Source organism: Protopterus annectens, chromosome 10.part0 (genome assembly GCF_019279795.1).
Source record: "Protopterus annectens isolate FY-2018-M chromosome 10.part0, PAN1.0, whole genome shotgun sequence".
NCBI lineage: Eukaryota > Metazoa > Chordata > Ceratodontiformes > Protopteridae > Protopterus > Protopterus annectens.
In genome coordinates, this window is record NC_056744.1 from 190,985,976 (window position 1) to 191,007,627 (window position 21,652).

The window sequence follows — 21,652 nt, forward strand, 5'->3', positions numbered from 1 at the left end:
CTTTCCACATCTAAGTGCAAAAAATCTGGACAAAGCCAAAAGTAACGAGGGTACAAAGGGGCAAAATAGTGATAGATTATAATTATTTCTCTCATAAATGTAGAAATTTGCTAGAATGATGGGTCAACCATTTGCATGTATTTTCTGAAGGATATGAAACCTGACATGCAGATGTATATTATCATGCAGTGACTTCATTCGTCAATGATTTATTAGAAAGCCATATATTGTATGAGGAACAAAACAAAATTATGACTTAAACATCTGGACTTTCTGCAGATATTGGTACAGTGGAGAGGTATTGCCACTGCATTATCTAAATTATGAATATCTTACTGTAATGACTATAACACGTCATAAGGATGATATATAAATCATTAACACGGCACATATGTAATCTAAACTAGCTCAGAAACACAAATTTTGATATGCTTCTGCTCCTTATTTTAAATGTCACTTGGCATCAAACACCCTAGGACACTGCTATTTCCCATTCTAAGATCAAAAACTCAGAAAATAATTACACATCAGCTAATACTTTGCCATCAGTCTTGCAAATAAGCTTGCCAGCATACCACTAGAGTAAGCAATTTTGACAGGTAGAAAGTAATGGCAGCGGCTCATATTCCCTGTGGATGGTGTGATGCCCCTGTACTGGCCCAGTAATCAAGTAGCCCCAATCCTCACCACTGGTGACAGTGAGGGACGTACACAATGGGAGGATGAGAAGTACACACACAGTAAAGTACTATTTCCCTTAGGAGCAGACAGAGATCACAGTCAGTCTGGGGGCTGGTTTCGCCCTCTTTTTCCAGATCTCCAATAAGACTCCCCAGTAGCACAGCTATAGGATTAAGATCTCAGCTGAGGGGTCAATCCATGACCTTCAGCACCCTCTCTGTCCAACCAGTGCTTCGTGTCCCTGCCCAAGTAGCTGACACACACACACACACACACACACACACACACACACACACACACACACACACACGCACACACACACACACACACACACACACACACACACACACACTTTGTGATTTGATTTATATACAAACACACAGACACTCATGGGGAAGGCTGGCACAGGTTTACTAGCTATGCCCCCTTCTGCCCGGACTATAAGGTAGTTGTCACTTCCACCAACCTCCTTATCAGCTACCAGAAGGCCTTTACAAAGAGTGATCAATACTACTGTGTAATGTTACTATTATCTAAAGGGTAAGTGTGACCAAGACTTGTGAGGCTATTTAGAAGTGGCAGGTACAGTCTCACCAAATACATATACAAGTACTCTAAGTGCTTAAATATGTCTCCCAAATATCAGCCACAAAGATAGGTTTAATATATTTAATAACAAATAACAAAAGAACAAGACAATACTCAGAAAACAAGCACAGTTACTTCAGAGTTCAGAATCACATGAAATATTTAAAACATTTCAGTACAGTCTCAAATAAATACAGAAAGCTTCTAAACTAATCTTTACTATATTCCTATCTATATCTAAGAGTGATACTATGCCCTAAGTCTTGCTTACAGACAACACACAGGCAGAAGTGCTGATGATGGATGCTTCCAGGTCAAAGACAAAATACAAAATGCCCAATCTCTCTCTGAGAGAGATCTTAAATTAATATCAGACATCACTGTTGGCTCAGCTTGGATGACATCACTCATTGTCACCTGCCTTCAGTTCCCAGGCTAACAGAATCTAAATATCTGTGTTTAAAATACACATCTCTCAGGTGTTTACTTAAAACTGGAAGTTGTAAAACAATTAAAACACTTTTAGACCTAGTAATTACTTCCCTCCAAGGCAGTAGAAAAACCTCTAGTTCTAGACATTGTGTCTGCTTCACTGAGAGATAACACTATCATAAAACACTTGAGTTTCAACTTATTTTCTTGAAGTTTTGTAAGTTAACTCTGTATGTTCCACTTCTACTATTAAAACATACATTTGCACAGGTATATAGTTTATATACATTTCTGTTCTTTTTCAGTAGAGTACACTGTGGACACATCCTTGAAACTCAATACTGTACAAACCCTGTTCAATACACACTTCTCCACCAGTAGTTTAATATACATATAACTTATAGTTCTCTTACATTTGTAAGACAAGCATATGAATCATGTTAATATTCACAAATGCCATATGATTATTTACCAAATTCCAGATAGCTGGGCTGGCAGTGTCACAATCCCCCTCCTCAAAAACTCAAGCTAGTTTTTCAAGTGATCCTTGAGAAACATTTCTTGAGAGGGTTGATCCTATATGAGAATGCCTTAACCCATTCCCTGTCTTGAGAGCCCATCTGCATTAGCATTGCTAACCCCACTGTGGTGCTGAACTGTCATATCATATGCTTGCAATACTTGGCTCCACCTTAGTAACTTGGCATTTTGCTGGCTGGCTCAGTGTAGCCATGTTAAGGGATTGTGGTCTGTAACTACAGTGAATTTCCTTCCATTCAGGTAAGACTGAAGTTTCTGCAGTGCCCACATTATGGCCAGGCATTCGTTTTCTACAACTGCATAGCATTCCTTCTTTGTTGCAGCCTACAACTGAGGTGTTCTTCTTCCTCTGAGGAAACCTGGCTAAGTACAGTCCCCACCCTATGGTTTGAAGCATCTACCTGCACAACACATTCTTTGCTGTAATCTGGACTGGCTAACATGGGGGGTCTTCACAAAGCTCCTTTAAGCTTCTGGAACACCTGCTTACATGTTGAGGTCCACACTACCTTATTTGGACTATTTTTCCTTGTCAGGTCTGTGAGGGGAGCAGCTATTGTACTATAACAGGGGACAAACTTTCTGTAGTGCCCTGCGGTCCCTAAAATGCCCTCACCTGCTTAAGGTAACAAGGGCAGGCCATGCCTGAATGGCATCCACTTTGGCAGGTTCTGGCCTGATCTTGCCACTCCCCAATCTGTGTTCCAGGTAGGAGACCTCTGCCATACCCACCTGATATTTGCTAAGCTTAATGTTCAACCCTGCCCTCTGTAGTATGCCCAGTACCTCCCTGACATGCTGAAGGTTCTCTTGCCAGGAATGGCTGTAGATAGCAATATCATCTAGGTAACCAAGGGCAAAATCTCCTGCTCCTGCTATAATATGATCTACCCGCCTCTGGAAAGTTGCTGGGGCATTTTTTATCTCAAAGGGCATTTTCGTGAACACATACAAGCCAAAAGGAGAAACAAAGGCTTACCTCTCTCTAGCACTGGGAGTCAAGGGCACCTTCCAGTAACCCTTGGTAAGATCAATGGTGGTAAGATACTTAGCCTCACACAGCTGCTGTAAGGCTTCATCTGTCCTAGGCACGGGGTAAGGATCTGACTCTTTGTGACTATTTAATTTCCTGTAGTCCACACAGAACCTGGTGCTGCCTTCCTTCTTTGGTACCAGCACCACTGGGGAAGCACAGGGACTGCTGGACTCTTGAATTACCCCTAGTTGCAACTTTTCCTGTATCTCCTCCCTTAGAGTCTGTTTGACTCTCTCAGGCACCCTATAAGGGGCCTGCTTAATAGGCCTTTGGGGTCCTGTATCCACATGATGTTTCACCAGGTGGGTGCACCCTTACTTCCCAGTGAGCATGTCCCCAAACTCCTATAACACTTCTCAGATTTCTCAAAGCTGGGTAGGGGATAGCTACTGGGACATTGCTACCCCTTCCACTGAGGTGTCAGTTCGAGACTCACTGAGGAGATTAGTCACAAGATCCCCCTTAGACTCCTCCTGCCATCCACTTCAAATGCTCAGCACAAGGGCCTCCCTATCATGGTAAGATTTCATCATGTTAACATGGTACAATTTGTGCCCCTGCTTCCTGCCTATCCGTTCTGCCATGTAGTTAACATCACTGACCTTCCTTACTACCGTAAAGAGTCCCTCCCAGGCAGCCTGCAGCTTGTTGTGTCTGACAGGAATGACAACCATTACCTCTTACCCTACAGCATACTCTCTAGCTTGAGCATTCCTGTCATACCAGACCTTTTTCTGCTGTTGGACTTCTGCCAGGTTCTCCTGGGCCAAGCCCATGAGTTCCTTGAGCCTTGTCCTGAGGTTTAGGACATATGCCACAACAGACTTCTTGTGGGATTCACACTCATCCTCCCACTCATCTCGAATCAAATCTAGAGGTCCCCTCATCCTATGCCCATATAGCAAATCAAAGGGTGAAAAACCTGAGGATTCCTGGGGCACCTCTCTATAAGCAAACAACAAAGGGGGCAGATTTTTGTCCCACTCCCTCTTGAACTTGTCTGAAAATGCCCATAGCATGGACTTGAATGTAGAGCTCAACCTCTCAGCAAGACCATTAGTCTGGGGATGGTAGGGGGTGGTCTTTAGGTGCTTCACCCCACAGTACTTTCACAGACAAGTCAGCAGGTCTGACATAAAATTGGCACCAATGTCAGTCAGTATTACTTTTGGGAAACCCACCCTGCTGAAAATCTCTAGCAAAGCATTTGCCACCTATTCTGCTTCAATGGAGGACAAAGCCACTGCCTCAGGGTATGTGGCAACATAATCTACTACCACTAAGATATACATTTTCCCTGTGGAACTTCGGGTACTCAGAGGCCCCACAATATCCATAGCTACCCTCTGAAATGCCTCCCTAATCACAGGCAAAGGCATCAAAGAAGCTTTCACTTTGTCTTGTACCTTGCCTACCTTTTGGCACTGCTCACAGGTTCTGCAGTACTCTGTTACATCTCTAGAAATCCCATGCCAATAAAAGTTTTACATAATACATCTCTTTTTACATTTTATGCCCATATGACCTGCAAAGGGAATATCATGGGCTAGTGCTAGATGTTCCAGATGGCAGGCTCTGGGCATTACCAACTGTTGCATTCTGTCCCCCTCTAGCCCTCCCTCAGGGGTCCACTCTCTGTATCATAACCCTTTGTCCCAGTATACAGATTCCCCCTTCCCTTGAGAATCAGGTGCTAAACTAGCTACATCCCTCAGGCCTTGTAATGTGGGGTCTGAGAGCTGAGCCTGTCTCAGCTCTCTCTTTGTAACCCTTGCCAGCTCCACTTCCTCAGGAAGTCTGACATCCTCTGACAGTGATACCTCACTGTCAGCCTGGGTACTACTACTACTACTACTCTCCGCTGCCCTTGCAGTCACTCTGTTCAAAGGAACATCAGTTCTCACAAGCTGCTGTGGCTCACCTTCAGTCTCACTGCTACAGGGCAGCTCCCTCCTTGAAGTAACCTCCGAACCAGTCCTGGCTGCAAGTGTCTAGTCTGTCTGGGTCCCCCCTCAGCTACCAGACCCACATGCTTGTCTCAAAGCCTGACTGGGTGTAACTGCATGCACACAGGGTACTGCATTATTAAAGTCATTCCCTATCAGGACATCTGCAGGGATATCTAGAAACACACAAACTTGCTTGCTTCCTTTTCCACTCTCTCAGTCAAGGTGAACCCTAGCCAAAGGTATTTGGAATGGGGTCCCTCCTAAAGCTATGACTGGAGTAGACTGCCCAAGCAAGTAGTGCTCCTCTTTAACCATTGCAGGCTTCACAATGGTTAGGTCAGAGGCTGTCTCTCTCTTAGCAATGGCCTCTTTCCCATTCACTAAGATAGAACATCTTGTGGTAGTTTGGTACCCTTGTTGTCTTGAGACAACCTACTGCTGGCATTTTGTCATTCCCACTTACTGGCTCTCCCACCTATTGTTCCCCATCTTGCCTCCATAGACATCTCTATGCTACATAGCCCCACTGGTTGTATTTAAAACATTTAAACCTTGGTCCTGGATGTTTACCTGGAGTAGTGGCTTCCCCTGCTACTCGCAGACTCTGTTGGGGCAGTCTGGGCTGCCCACCATGGGTTCCCTTAGATCCATGAGCAGCACTTGGTGTCCCTTTCCTGTGCAGTGATGCCCTTCTTGCTAGTTACATGTCTCACTTCTTCACCATCTCATCTATAGTACTGCATTATCTATCAGCTATCCAGATTCTCATGTTTTCAGGCAAAGTGCTAAGGGCTTGTTCCTCACCAAAAGGTCTGCCAGCCATTCAGAAGTGGTGACCTGACATCCACTTACCCATCTATGAAAATAAGTAGTTAGTTCAGGAATATATTCAGACACACTTTCATCTGCCTTGCCTTTATGCTCACAAAACTTTTTTTTCTATAAGCTTCAGGTGTTAACCTAAAACATTCTAATAAACACATTTTGACTGTATTACAATTTAAGCAATCAGTATCAGACAGTTTATAAACTGCAGTTATAGTTTTACCATGGAGTAAGGAGGTCAGAAACCATATTCAGAGGCCTTTATCAACATTATATTTACGTACCCTCTCAAACATATGAATGAAACCTATCAAAATTATCCTTCTCTGTAAATTATGGAAGAAATTTACTGACCTTTGCTGCTTCTGGGTTTCAGTTACTCCCTTGCCCATTACCTCCATGACTCTGGTGAAGAGTTAGCATCTCCTTTTCATGTTGACATTGCCTCTCCTTCTCCTCAGTTTCCAGGTATCACAGTTTCTCATTTTACACAGCCTCTAGACATTGCAGTTTCTTATTTTCCTCAGCTTCCAGGTGTCTCAGTCTCTATGCTGCCTCTCTTTCCAAACACTTGGCCTCCAGCTCAAGTCTCTTTTACTCCAGATGGATTTTTAAGTCCTCTGTGGAAAGGTTGAACTGTCCATTTTCTGAGAGTTGTACATTCCCAAGGCCAGTCTGATTGTTCTCCTGGTTGTTATCCTGTGATGCAGCTGTGCCCAAAGCTACAATAATTTCTGCTTCAGTCAGGCTGGCATGCATCAATCCTTTAGCCTGGCACATTTCAACCAACTGGCTCCTTGTCAGCTTGCCAATCACCTCTGCTGACATGCTTGCCTGCTCTCCCTGACTAAGTAAGCTAACAAAAAAAAAAAATAATAAAACAATTGTGATATGAACTCTGCATGTTCACTGAGTGGCTGATTGAAAGTACAGACACCTTCAGTGACCACTGCACACCACTACGTGCCAATTAATATGTGATGTGGCTAACTCACCTCTATCAACCAATTAATATGTGATGTGGGTATCCCACTACTGCCAAACTATTAATATGTGATGCCCCTGCACTGGAACAGTAATTGAGGAGCCTTAGTCCTCACTACTGGTAACAGTGAGGGATGTACACAATGGGAGCATGACAAGTGCACACAAAGTAAAGTACAATTTCCCTTACGAGCACACAGATTTTACAGTCAGTCTGGGTGGTGGTTTCTCCCTCTTTCTTCAAATCTCAAATAAGACTCCCCACTGGCACAGCTATAGGGTTATGATCTTAGCTGAGGGGTCAAGACAAGACTTCCAGCACCCCTCTGTCCAACCAGTGCTTTGTGTCCCTGCCCAAGCAGCTGAAACACACACTTTGAGATCTGATTTATATACAAACACACAGACACTCCTGGGAAAGGCTGGCAGAGGTTTACTAGCTATGTCCCCTTCTGCCCAAACTATAAGGTAGTTATCACTACCACCAACTCCTCCTTATCAGCTACCAGAAGGCCCTTACAAAGGGTGACCAATCCTACTGTATAATGTTACTTTTATCCAAATGGTAAGTGTGACCAAGACTTGCAAGGATATTTAGGAGTGGTCTGTACAGTCTCACCAAATACATATGTAAGTACACTAAGAGCTTAAATATGTCTCAAAATATCACAAAGATAGGTTTAAATACATTTAATACTAAATAAAATAACAAGACAATACTCAATCAACACAGTAGCTGGAGAGTTCAGAGTAACAGGAAATATTTTAAAACAACTTTACAGGACAGTCTCAAATAAATACAGAGAACATCTAAACTAATCTTTAATATATTCCTGTCTATATCTAAGAGTGATACTATGCCATATGTCTTACGTACAGACAACACACAGGCAGACATGCTGATGATGGATATTTGCAGGTCAAAGGCAAAATCCAAAATGCCCAATCTCTCTCTGAAAGAGTTCTTAAATTAATATCAGACATTACTGCTGTGTAAGCTTGGATGACATCACTCTTTGTCACCTACCTTCAGTTCCCAGGCTAACAGACACTAACATATCTGTGTTAAAAATGTTCGCTGAGAACTGGAAGTCGAAAAACAAACACTTTTATATTTTAATCAAAAAAATAGCTACCACCAAAAGCAGGTTTCTAGGTCCAAAAAGCTAAAATAGTCCAGAAGCATACAAACCAAAGAAGGACCAGGAGTAGGCTGTAGCTTCCAGTATAAAGATTATTTATTGTAGAACAGACCACAGAATAAAAAACATAAGCGCTTTCGTAGGTATGTACCCCACTTCATCAGATGTAAATATGTTGCATCTTAACCTTCATTTTATACTCTGAAAGCACTAGTCACATGCTATTAGATAATCACATTACCCAAATATTTGAAGCCATACATACATATATACCTTATATATAATTGTAATCACTCTCTTATAAAAAATAGCAGCAATGTATTTAAAATAATTTCATACAAAAATACATATACAACACTTCATATAAAGAACACATATATAAAAAACTGATTTTTCCAATAAGAATAAATGCAATAAATGCACACATAAAATTAATCTAAAGGGGGGGCCTTTTCTTTAATATGGGCTTCAGGGGTACATAGTCATTCAAGCCATGCCCACTATATGCCTTAAGTCTTACAATCCATTTGGCTTTCAAAGCCTCTGTCTTGTTGTGGACATCGCTGCCCCTGATACTTTCATACACCCTCCCTATTACAATAAATTTAAAAGTATGTTCATCGTTAGTCTCACTAACATGTTTAGATAGTGCACTTACTCTGTCCTTTCTATTAATGTGGTACACATGTTCCCTAATCTAATCTTTAAATACTCAGTTTTACCAACATAAAATTTCAAACATTTCAAACAATGGGCAAGATAAACTACATGTTGGTATTGCATATAGCAGAAACATTAAAATTATACTGTCTTTTTTCATCTGGATGCATATACTTGGTACTAATGTCCAAGTAACTACAAAAATTACAATGGCTACATATAGTCAAACCTCCATTTTCTAAGGCATTAGCCTTACTCCTTGGGAAACATAACTTTTTTTTAAGGGAAAGCTCATTCCTGAATAAAAAATGAGGTTGTTGTTCTATAATGTTACTGACATCATTGTCAGATGTCAGAATTTTCCAATTTTTCCTAACTATGCCCATGTAGGTCTGTACATAAGATGAATAATATAAGGGCATCATAAGCATCCCTTTGTTACTAGTGTTACTAGCTTTCCTAGTGACCTGCCTCTTAGAGAAATATGGTTGTGCCACTGAATCTCTGAGTCTGGTTACCCCCTCTACATTATTCTTCACCATCTGGCCATTATAGCCCCTCTCCATCAATTCCTTGGTAATACCTTCAGTACAAGAAGGACCAGGAGTAGGCTGTAGATTCCAGTATAAAATTATTTATTGTAGAAGAGACCACAGAATAAAAAACATACGCGCTTTCGTAGGTATGTACCCCACTTCATCACAAGTAAATATGTTGCATCTTAACCTTCATTTTATACTCTGAAAGCACTAGTCACATGCTATTAGATAATCACATGACCCAAATATTTAAAGCCATACATACATATAGACCTTATATATAATTGTAATCACTGTCTTATAAAAAAATAGCAGCAATGTATTCAAAATAATTTCATACAAAAATACATATATAAAACTTCATATAAAGAACACATATATAAAAAATACATTTATAAAAAACTAACTTTTCCAATAAGAATAAATGCATGAAATACACACATAAAATGAATCTAAAGAGGGGCCTTGTTAGTGAGACTGATGATGAACATATTTTTTAAATTTTTTGTAATAGGGAGGGTGTATGAAAGTATCAGGGGCGGCGATATCTGCAACAAGACAGAGGCTTTGGAAGCCAAATGGATTGTAAGGCTTAAGGCAGATAGTGGACATGACCTGACTGACTATGTACCCCTGAAGCCCATATTAAAGAAAAGACCCCTCTTTAGATTAATTTTATGTGTGTATTTCTTGCATTTATTCTTATTGGAAAAGTCAGTTGTTTATATATGTATTTTTTATATATGTGTTCTTTATATGAAGTTTTATATATGTATTTTTGTATGAAATTATTTTGAATACATTGCTGCTATTTTTTATGAGAGTGATTACAATTGTATATAAGGTATATATGTATGTATGGCTTTAAATATTTGGGCCATGTGATTATCTAACAGCATGTGACTAGTGCTTTCAGAGTATAAAATAAAGGTTAAAATGCAAAATATTTACATCTGATGCAGTGGGGTAAATACCTACGAAAGCGCTTATGTTTTTTATTCTGTGGTCTGTTCTACAATAAATAATCTTTATACTGGAATCTACAACCTACTCCTGGTCCTTCTTTGGTTTGTATACTTTTATATTTTAGACCTAGTAATTACTTCTATCCAAGACAATAGAAAACCTCTAGCTCTAGACATTGTGTTTGCTTCACTGAGAGATAACACAATTGTTAAATACTTTAATTTTAACTTATCTTCTTGAAGTTTTGTAAGTTAACTTTGTATGTTCCAGCTTCTACTATTACAATATACATTTGCACAGGTATATAGTTTATGTATATTTCTGTTCTTTTCCATTAGGATACACTGTGGACACATCCTTGAAGCTCAGTACTGTACAAACCCTGTTCAACACACACTTCTATATCAGTAGTTTAATATACACATATATAGTTCTCTTACATTTGTAAGACAAGCATATGAATCATGTTGATATTCACAAATGACATATGATTATTTACAAAATTCCAGATAGCTGAGCTGGCAGTGTCACATATGGTCTGTTGTCTTATTGTAGTTAAGATATGATGAGTTCACTGTCTGCTTTCTACTCTCTACATAATGTAAATGATATTTGCAGTGAAAGACATTACCCTTCAACTGTGTTCTGATCAAGTGTCACTATAGGACACATACTTTTAGAGTATTATTAATGAGTGCAGTTTTATACATTTTGCTTGTATGGCTTGTACTTACTTTGCACAATGTGCACGCATCACAAAGTATTCCAATGATCCACAAAACACATCAAGAATTTCATACAGTAAACTTGAAATTAGCATTCAGAAATGCAGGGGTGGCATTTCACTATTTGACATCTCTAAGTAACGTCTATCATATAACTGCTCAATACACTTTAATGTGACACATGCAGATATCACTCATAACACAATTTTCATTCCTACAGTATGTAGTAAGCTGTGGTCAACACATTGCTGCTTTTTCTGCCATGATACATTGCCCCATTCACACAAACATATGTCATATATATTGCAGCTATGTGCAGTCTAATACTTGTAATACGATTTCAGCAGTTGGCAAAATATTCTCTATATTGTGGACTTGATGGATAGGTGTTCACATCCAACAATGACAAACTAGTAAGAGTGTGTTTGACTATAATGTTAGGTGGGAGTGGCTAATCTAACATATCTGGTGTGTACACTTCCTCTTGAGGAGGAACATGTATACAAGGAGAGAGCTCCCCCAACAATTTTAGTCCCTCTTAGGCCAAACATCTTCTTTGAAACAAAATGATGATGTCATTCTTTCAAATATGTTCTGTCTCACACTTCTACCAAGACTTCTTCTGTAGTTTCAGCAGCTGACACAATGTTCTATAAATTTTGGACTTAGGCTGGTGAAAAAGCCAGCAAAGACTAATTAGTGAGAGTGTATGTGACTCTAGTGCTAGGTAGGACTGGTTTATCCAACAAATATGTCATGTTAACTTCTGCCCTGTGGAAACATTTGCATAGAGAGAGTGCTCCCACATCTCTTTCACTCACATTTACGCCACACATTTGCCTTTAACATAATAATGATGTCTCCCCTTCAAATATGTTCTGTCTCATACCTGTAGTAAATGTTCTCCCATGGTGTGAGCAACTACAACATGATAGTAGAGAGTGTGTACATACGCAAGGTTCTAATACAGCAATGTATAATAAGTAATGTGTGTGTGTGTGCGTGTGTGTGTGTGTGTGAGTGTGTGTGTGTGTGTGTGTGTGTGTGTGTGTGTGTGTGTGTGTGTGTGTGTATGTGTGTGTGTCTATATGTACACTAGTGACAGAAAAGACTGCCTTACCTAATAGATGGTGAAATGGTTAACTCACACTTGTGTGAACACTGACATATCTAAAGGCTTTTCATCCCACAAACATATTTTAGAGGATGCATGAGCATTAAAAACACTGCTAAAGTCAGACCTTAATGTAGGTGCTTTCTGACCCCTGTAGTTTAAAGTATTTTGTGGCAGTAGCAGTTAGTACATAGTTCTTTAGAGTGTGTGTACTTCGATAGGAGGTCATTCAAATTCAGCAATTTTCAGATACTGTGGTTGTATAACAGATAATCAGAATTGTGTAGTGATGGCTTTATCAAAAGATGTGATGTGAATAAATAAATGTTATGTAAATAGTTACATTGCTACAGAATTTTTATAACTGAAACATTTTTTAGGTGAGTCACATGGTTTCAAACTCAAAGTCATCCATTTAAGTGTGCGCTTTCTAACAACCATAATAATGATTTTTCCTTAGTATTAGCAGTTAATATGTATTTCTATAAAGTCTGGACATAGGCAGGGATTCAAATCTGGTAATGTACATGTGGAAGATAATAGTGATAGACATGACTGAATTACCTGACAGATGGCGATATGCAAACACATACATGTATGAACTCTAACCAGGCTAAAGATTTCTGAGTCCCAAAAAACTTTTATGGGATGCATAACCACTGCAACTGACTGCTAATGTAATCCTATCAAGTGTGTATTTCATGAGACTTTGGATATGAAAAACACCACTAAAACAATGATTGCACCAAAGGAACTCAACTGAACCCTCTTTTTAGCGTAGTTAATGTTTAATAGTTGCTTTCATCCAAGACTTTATCAGAAATAAAACTTCTTCCATTCTGAGCATTTTTATAATAAAATGATCAGTTTAAACAACCAATCATACAAACAGTCTTGTTAAACAATTGAATTAAAAACATTTCATCATAATTAACATTTCCTTAAATGGTCAGTTTCCTTTCAGCCAAAAAGCTTTTTATGTTAATAACATCAGCATCTAACATAATCTACTACTCAGTGTTCTTTTTTTTTTACTAGGTTTTTGTAACTTTCACCCTTCTTGTCCTTACTGACCACTTTTAAGACAGCAAATAGAATTTTTTCAATATAACAAGCACATTGTGGAATGGTTGTATAATGCATTTTTGCCATCTTTAGTTTTGATCGTATATATAAGTGTTCCTTTACTCTTTTGCTCAAGGTCCCAGTGGTCACACCTATGTAAAACCCAGGGCACCCTGAGCACATAGCAATATATGTTAATCATTAGTATTGCAGGTAAACCTTCCAGGAATTTTTATGGTATACAATAAATACTCAAGGGCGATGTATGGCACCTCATAAATAATCCTGCTAATGCTACAGTCATTGCATTTGAAAGTCCTTTAGCTTTAAGAGTACCTGGTGGGTACATTTTGGTATCATTGTTCTCTAGTATCATCTCAATGCTATTACTCTTCTTATACACAAAACTGGGCCTATCTCCCAAAATGTCACCAAGATCATAACTTCCTACTATAACTTTCCAGTTATTTTTATAATATTTCTAATGACATTGTTATCCACAGTCATATCTAGACAGCATCTGGGTGACATACGATGACCAGCAGACCCCAGACAATTATTTTCTACTGTACTGTTGTTATTATTTTTTTATTTTTATTTTTGGTAAAACCAGAGAGTAATATAGGGGCAAAATGTGTCTTTTAACTTTAACCTCATCAGCTGTCCTTTCCAACAAATTTCCATTATAACCTCTAACAATCCAGAGCTTATCTAAACAATCCTGTCTTTGTTTGTGATTTATTGATCCTTACTGTGCAATTGTGAGAGACAGTGAGGAGAACCTGCTGTGCACATTCACATGCGATCTAAATGAATTTCAGCTTTTGTCTGACTTTCAGAAGTTGTGTTGTCACAGCAACAACTTTTCTGCACATAATTTAGTATTTACTTGTATATTGTTTGTGTGACTTTTCTCACAGAAGTTGATTTAAGTTCTCTGAATTGTGTAGTAACTGATTTTGGTTATTCTTTTCATTTAGGATTTTTTTTTAAATTCATTTGCAGCTGAATATGGATTCCTTAAACGAGTATGCCATTAATGATTTCCTAAAGCACAAATATCTTGTACAGTATAATAAATGCTACACATATTTTAAGGTTAATGCCAGATAAGACTGGTTATCTGTGTTCCTCATGTCAAAAGTTGGATGATTTGCTTACCATTGATAAAAGTAAATCTAGACTTAATGATGATGATTGCACTTGTGCAATTGGCACAGCTTGGAGATCTGTTGTTACATATATTAATGACTGGACTGGTGGGGAAAATAATGTAATAATGTTTAGGCAAAGAGCAAATAGGCTGTGTACAGGAAAGGATGCATGTATTGTCTGTAAAAATAACTCAACCCTTATGAAACAAGATGATGCCCCTGACAACTTTGGAATTCTGAATACCAGTATTTAGCAATTTGGGGATACAAAGTGTTTAGAAGGAAATAAAAAAGGAAGAAAGGAAGAAGTTCACAAAAATAAAAAGGAAGAAAAAGAAACTGATAAATGTCTGTAAAGTAAAGAGAATATGTGCTAAAAAGTACCACACAGATTACAGGGAATGATAAAATTTTTGTATCAGAAAACCTTCAACTCACCGAAAAAGGCAGAAGTTTTCCAAATTAGAAGGTAGAAAAAAGAGGAAAGGGGTGGGTAAAAGGAAGAAATCGATATTGAATGAGGAAGGATTAAAAAACTTTACTGCAAGAAAAAGATGAGAATGACAGACGTTCATGACATGGCTCAAGCTGTGGCTATACAAAGCCAGCTGGATGAGAATTGTATGCTTGCAAATGTAATAAGCTATGAAAACAGTGACAATAAGATTTATGGTGATGAAGATCATTCCATTGTAACAACTGATAGAGCAGATATTATAGAACTGGAAGTTGAAGATTCTTTAGATCTAGTCAGAAAAGATATTCTTGCAATTGGAGATTCAGTTATTGGAGGAAATGATACTTACATCTGAAGAGATATGACGAACATCGAATAGCATTACGCTTGCCAGAATCAAAAACAGAGGATGTGACACAAGCCTCAGAATGCTTTAGTGGAAGGAAGTAGGATCTGTTTTATTCATGTCAGTACAAATTATCTTACCCACTAGGACACTCCGACTGCTAGTAGAAAACTTATAGCCGTCTTATATAGCATAACCTGTACAGGTGTTAGGACACATTTTTCACAAATCACAAAGAGAAAGGAGAGTCGGGTCACTGTGAATGAAAAGAGTTGTATGACAACTACATGAAAAAAATATCCTGTTTAAAAAAAAAATGGGACTGCATAGAGTATCTGATACTAATTTTTGGCACACATGTGTTCACACAGTACGGCCTGCATTTGTCAAGATCAGGGAAGAGAATTTTTTAACTAGATGTTTTGCAGTATTTGACAAATACAAGGCAAGATTTCTGCCAGGTAAAAAATTTAACAGCTCACAGATAGCAACATTCGATGCATCTCTGATGGTTATTAATGCTAGGAGCATTAATAATAAAGTTTTTTTTGTATTAGAAAATTAGCCATGTTCCCACAAGATTGCTGTTATTATTATTTGTAAAACATGGTTAAATAACACTAATTGGACACCAGTTCTGTCAGGATATAAATATTTTTACTGTGACAGACATTTTGACAAAAAATCAGGTGGAGCTGTTATGATAGAGAGTAAAGATAGTTATGTGTCACCACAATAAACAGGACACGCTGGAGGGATAGATTCCTGTCCCAGAGACTTCCTATACTATGGAACAAGCTACCCATCTATGTCAAGCGAAGTTCTTCATTAGCACTCTTCAAGAAAAATCTTGATGAGTGGATGGGAGATAGGAATTACACCCCAGGGATCACTTCTGTGTCTCTAGTGGACAGTGGCACAGGAAAATAACTTTCTTGGGTGGCGTAAGCTATGGTACCTTGCTGGCTAGGCTTATGTAGGCCCTTGGGCCGATAGCCTAGTACTTACCTATAAACCTATGAACCTATGAAACCTGTGATTATTACATGTTCAGATGATACTATAGAATGTGCAACTTTGACAGTAAAGACAAACATGGAAGATATAACAATTGCTGAAGTTTATAGACACCAAAGTCTATTGCTGATGTCGTATAGAAATTCATACATTTTGTTTTGCATGAAACACAGGAGGGAAGAATAAGAGTAGCTGTGGACTTAAATTTAGCAGAAACAGACTGAAAAATATTGATTCAACAAAATTAGTAAGGAAATTATTCACAGTTTATGTTCAGGAACAACAATTGCTTATGATTGTTAAAAATACTACTGGGGGACAGAACATGTTAGATATTATTTGTGTTCCTAAAGAAATTACTGTTACTTCATGTTAAGGTTTACAACTGTTGATGTGCAGTGATTATGGGGTGATAAAGGTTAATTTATTGTTAGATAATTCTGCCAAACTGAAATCTAAACCAAGGCACACAAGATTAAAGATTATATGAAAACAAAACAGTCACTATGTAAAATTAATTGGAATAATGTTTTCAGCTGAAAAAAATGGAAGAAGGAATGTGAAAAGTTTTGAAAGAGAAATTGAGTGCAAAAAAAAAAAAGTTTAACATCAGGATCTAGGCACATCTCAGGGGGATCTATTTTCATAAGAACAAGATACCTGATTAAAGTGATAGACAAATGAAAAAGGTTGAACTGCAACTTTGAAAACTGAAATAAACTGGACAAACACATTAAATGTAGTTTGAGACACGATCAAGAAAATTTTGAATAACATTTATATAAAGATATTGAGCATAATAAGAAACTATTTTATAGATATATAAGATGTGGAAGGAGTAAAGGAATACACATTGATAAACTGTGTGCAGATTCTAAAATGTATTCTCAGACACCAACAGATTATAGATATATTTACAAAATTATATGCAAAACAGTTTGGCCCCACAAAGGTGTGATACGCTGCCCAAGTGAGAGCCAGGTAACCTCAGATATTGAAATCAAATTATATTATATTGAAACAGAACTATACAAACTAGATCCAAACAAAGCAAAGGGAGGAAATAATGACCTGAGAACACTTCAGCAAGAACTTACAGTACCATTATGCTTATTATTTACTACGTCCTATAAATATGAGGAGATTCCTCAAGATTGGAGACATATGCATATTAAACCTCTCTATAAGTGAAAGTGGAATAGAAGAAACCTAGAGTCATACAGACCCTTAAGTCAACTTTCATGTTGTGGAAAATAATGGAGACGATCATATTGGATAAGTTATTGTCATAAATGGATAGGTTGGGACTTGAAACCTTATATCAGAATGCATATATTGAAAACAGATATATTACCATCTGTAACATGATGGTCTATAACAATATAATAACAGCTATGAATGAAAAAGTGTGCTGTGATGCAAGTTATGTAGATTTAACTTTAACATTTGACAGGGTCATACAGAAAACACTGATCAATAAATTAGAATAACTAGGTATTGATGTACTCTTGCTAAAATGGATAGCTGCATTACTTACAAATATTACATGACAAGTATCATACAGCAATTGGACAGGTGAAATCCTTAGTTACAGTCAGGGTGTCCCATAGGGCTCTGTCCTAGGCTCTTACCTGTTTAGATTGTATCTTTTAGACCTATCTTTTTCATCTGAGGTGTTCTAGTCTGTATACAGATTACTTGAAATTGGGTAAACTGATTACATGTGTTACTGATCAGGCATCTCTGCAAAAGAACTTGACTAAATTGACCATTTGGCACAGGAGAATAATATGTTGATAAATACATCAGAAACTAAGCATATGAGATTTGGGAAACATTAAATGAAATGTGAATATTTAATACAGCACACAGTGATTGAAACTGTAGACTCATTTAAGGACCTAGGTATATGGATAGATTCAGCTATGAGTTTTTCTATTCATATCAACCAATTGGTCAATGATAGTTACAGAATTATAAATTGTGTAAAACATTTATAAAGTGTAGGAAATCAGAAATGATGAAGTCATTGTTTGTTAACTAAAGAAGACTGCAACTTGAGTTTGGAATAACAATATGGAAGCCTTATAAGAAACGAACATGACTAAACTGAAAAAAGTACAGCAGAAATATACCAAGGGCATCTGTGGATGTGAAAATTAAGTTATTATGAAAGACTACAATATCTGAACTTGTACAGTGTCTCATATAGATATTTAATAGGAAATCTTATTCAGTTGTATAGGGCATTTAGAGACAACTACCTCTTGAAATGCTTGGGGTTATCAAAAAGTAGTAGAGAATTGTCAGACAACCTATGTAGATGATTCTATAAGAATGAGAAGTGTACTAATTGGTTCGCTGAGACAGCAGCTGATGCATGGAACAGACTATCAAATTGCATTAATGCAAGTACTAGTTTAGATATTTTTGAGAACAGCGTGGACACATTATGGGAACAACTGTTTTGGTATCTTAACAGGCTAGAAGGGCGTTAATGCCCGTGCTTGACATATTTTTATGCATGTATGTTGTGCTACCCTGGATAAGTGCAAGCAGGGGCTTGGGAGATGAAACATTTACAAGCTAGGGCCTGGGAGATGAACCATTTACATCATGAAGACATCCTTAAATGTTCAGTTTTACAATCTTGTCAGAATATGAAACTTCAGTAATTTATATTCAGTAGGGCAGACAGTCACAGGAATTTCAGGAACTACAGTGCTTCTGACGCATTATAGACCCATCCCATTCTTGGGCTAAGAAAGAATCATGTAAATGTGGAAGGAAATGAACAGCAGGGTAATAATAATATTAAACATATTATATTATGATGTAAAGACTGTCAAGTAACATAAAACATGGTTAAGTCAATAGTTATGATTTGTAGCCCATTATACTCCATCACCATCCAAATATACAGCTGAAATGAAAGCAATGCACTTGAACTGCACATCAGACAACCAGTAAGTGACTGGTTTGCAATGTGGCCATCTACTAGATAAGATCTGGATTTGAAACTATCACAACTTGTCATTCCTCCAAATCCTACTGCTATTAGCTTATGTGCTCAGCTGAAACCTACTGATGTATTAAAACTATTTTTTACCACACTTACTGGACCATTCAAACAAAATTCAGAAATAACTTGTGGGTAAATGTCTTCTTTCCCAATTATAATCATCTAAGTTCCTTAAAAAGCCAGTATCATAGCTAGAAAATTAAACATATTTAGCAGAATGATGAATCTTATGACATTGTAATGCTGGTTCTGTTCTACAAATTAATATGCAAAAAGTATACATTCTCCTTCATAACAAATCCTAAAAAGTTCTTATATTAGAATGGTACTTACGTATTAGCGCAACCAGATTTCCGCGGTTGCGGTAATATGAATGCTGGCATGAAAACGAATATGTTAATTAGTGCCACTTGTTATTTTACATCTTTACTTACAACAGATTGGTTTAGCTTACATTCAGGAAGATAAAACAACTGTGAAAGTCTTCTTCCTGTTTTGCGTGCTTTACACACGCACAGTTTAATTGCCTGGGCTCCTGTGTATGTTACTGTCGAAAGGAGTGCTTTTCTCTATCAAGATGAAATGCTGAAAAGAAAAACAGACTTGAAAGGAGGAAAACTTTTTTTTTTTAAGAATAGAAGCTTGCAATAATAAATAAAAGGTTTGCCAAACTGATGATATTGCATTATGCTGACATGTAGGGTAGTTTGGTATGTGAGAAGTTGATAGTGGTGCTTTGGCTACTTGTATTGTGATAGTGCTATCCTCGGACAAACGGAGATTGTGTTTCAATGATTACGGCTAAAAAAATATGTGGATTTCTCATTTGCTGTTGTACTATTTCTGTGTGTGGAGAGAAAGTTGTCAGCAATTGTAGTCACATATTCCTGAATGTAAGCCAAACTTATTTGTTGTAAGTAAAGATGTAAAGTAACAACTTACACTAATTCCCACACTCATTTTCAGTCTAGCATGCGGTTAAACATTACTTTTTCCATGTTTAATCGATAATCCTGCCTCAAAAAAAATTCAGTGTGAAAGAAAGCAGTTAATGTGACATTTTCAAGTCAGTATTGGTAAAATTTACACATCTGGAAACAACCAGTATTATCGTGAAAATCTGGTTGCGATAATACGTAAGTACCATTAGAATATTTAAATGGAGCAGGTTCATTATTAGCATTATGTCTCTATTTCATCTGTTGTCAGCCTCTCCCCTCCTTCATGCTTCCTTCTCATTGTGCTTCTCAACAAATGGAAATCCATCAAATTGTAGTCCCCACTCTCACACACCAAAGTAGATGAAAATAAAAAACAATAGTCTCATTTTTAGATTTTGTGGTGGGAAAAGAAAAATATAATTGCTCCAAGAATGTCTAAAGATACAGTGCAAAGTGATTTCTACTTCAGAAGTCCAGAATGTGATGTATTCATTTTGCAGTGGTGCTCGCCTTTCCAGTCATGTGTTTCCTGGTGTTCTTCTCAGGCCTTAGGAGCACAATGTAGCATTTGGGGAAAAATATTGAAAACAGTAATCCAGCACTTGATGCTAAAATAGCAAAAACTTCCACAGCAACCATGTACTTTCCTTGTGTGCTCAGGTAAGCAGGGATGAAAGATGTCCAAACACTAAGGAAAATGCACATGCTAGTTGTGATCATTTGGGCTTCGTTGAATGTATCTGGCAGCTTCCTTGCTAAGAATGCTATTATAAAGCTCAGCATTGCTAAAAAGCCCATGTATCCCAGCATAGAAGCAAATGCTACATTTGACCCTTCCTGGCATTCCACTATTATTTTTCCAGGTTTGATCTTCATATTGTCATTGGGAAAGGGTGGCTGGATAGAGAGCCAAGCAGTGCATATTAAAACCTGGCCTACAGAGCAGAAGACAATCAGTAAACCTGGTGTTTTAGGTCCAATCCACTTCTTCATGGAGCTGTTGGGTTTGGTAGCAGTGAAAGCAACAATGACTGTGATTGTTTTTGCCATTATGCAGGAGACACTGAAAGAAAAAATAACACCAAAAGTGACTTGCCGTATTATGCAGGTTACTGTGTTAGGATGTCCAATAAATAACAAGGAGCAGAGAAAACAGAAAAAGAGGGCAAGCAACAGCAAATAGCTCAGCTCTCGGTTGTTGGCCTTGATAATTGGAGTATCACGAAACTTGATAAAGATGTAGAGAGAAGAAGCAGTGATGATGGAGCATGCAATACTGATAACAGCTAAAGATGTCCCCAGAAGCTCCCCATAAGACAAGAACTCAATGGTTTTGGGGATACATTTCTCACGTTCATAATTTGGCCATTGTTCATCTGGACAATCCTTACAGTCATTACTGTCTAATGAAGAAAAAAATATAAAACATGTTTATTCTGCAAATAACATGTAAATATGATTGACATTTA

General features: G+C 37.8%; 1 protein-coding gene across 1 annotated transcript in view; it reads right to left on the reverse strand.

Moving 5' to 3' along the window:
- Positions 1–20,672: 20,672 nt before the first annotated feature.
- Positions 20,673–21,652, reverse strand: part of LOC122814107 (extracellular calcium-sensing receptor-like) — a 218,161-nt gene continuing 217,181 nt past the window's right edge. The window contains exon 5 of the mRNA XM_044086722.1: positions 20,673–21,586. Coding sequence (XP_043942657.1) covers positions 20,673–21,586 — 914 coding nt within the window. The remainder of the gene's footprint in view (positions 21,587–21,652) is intronic.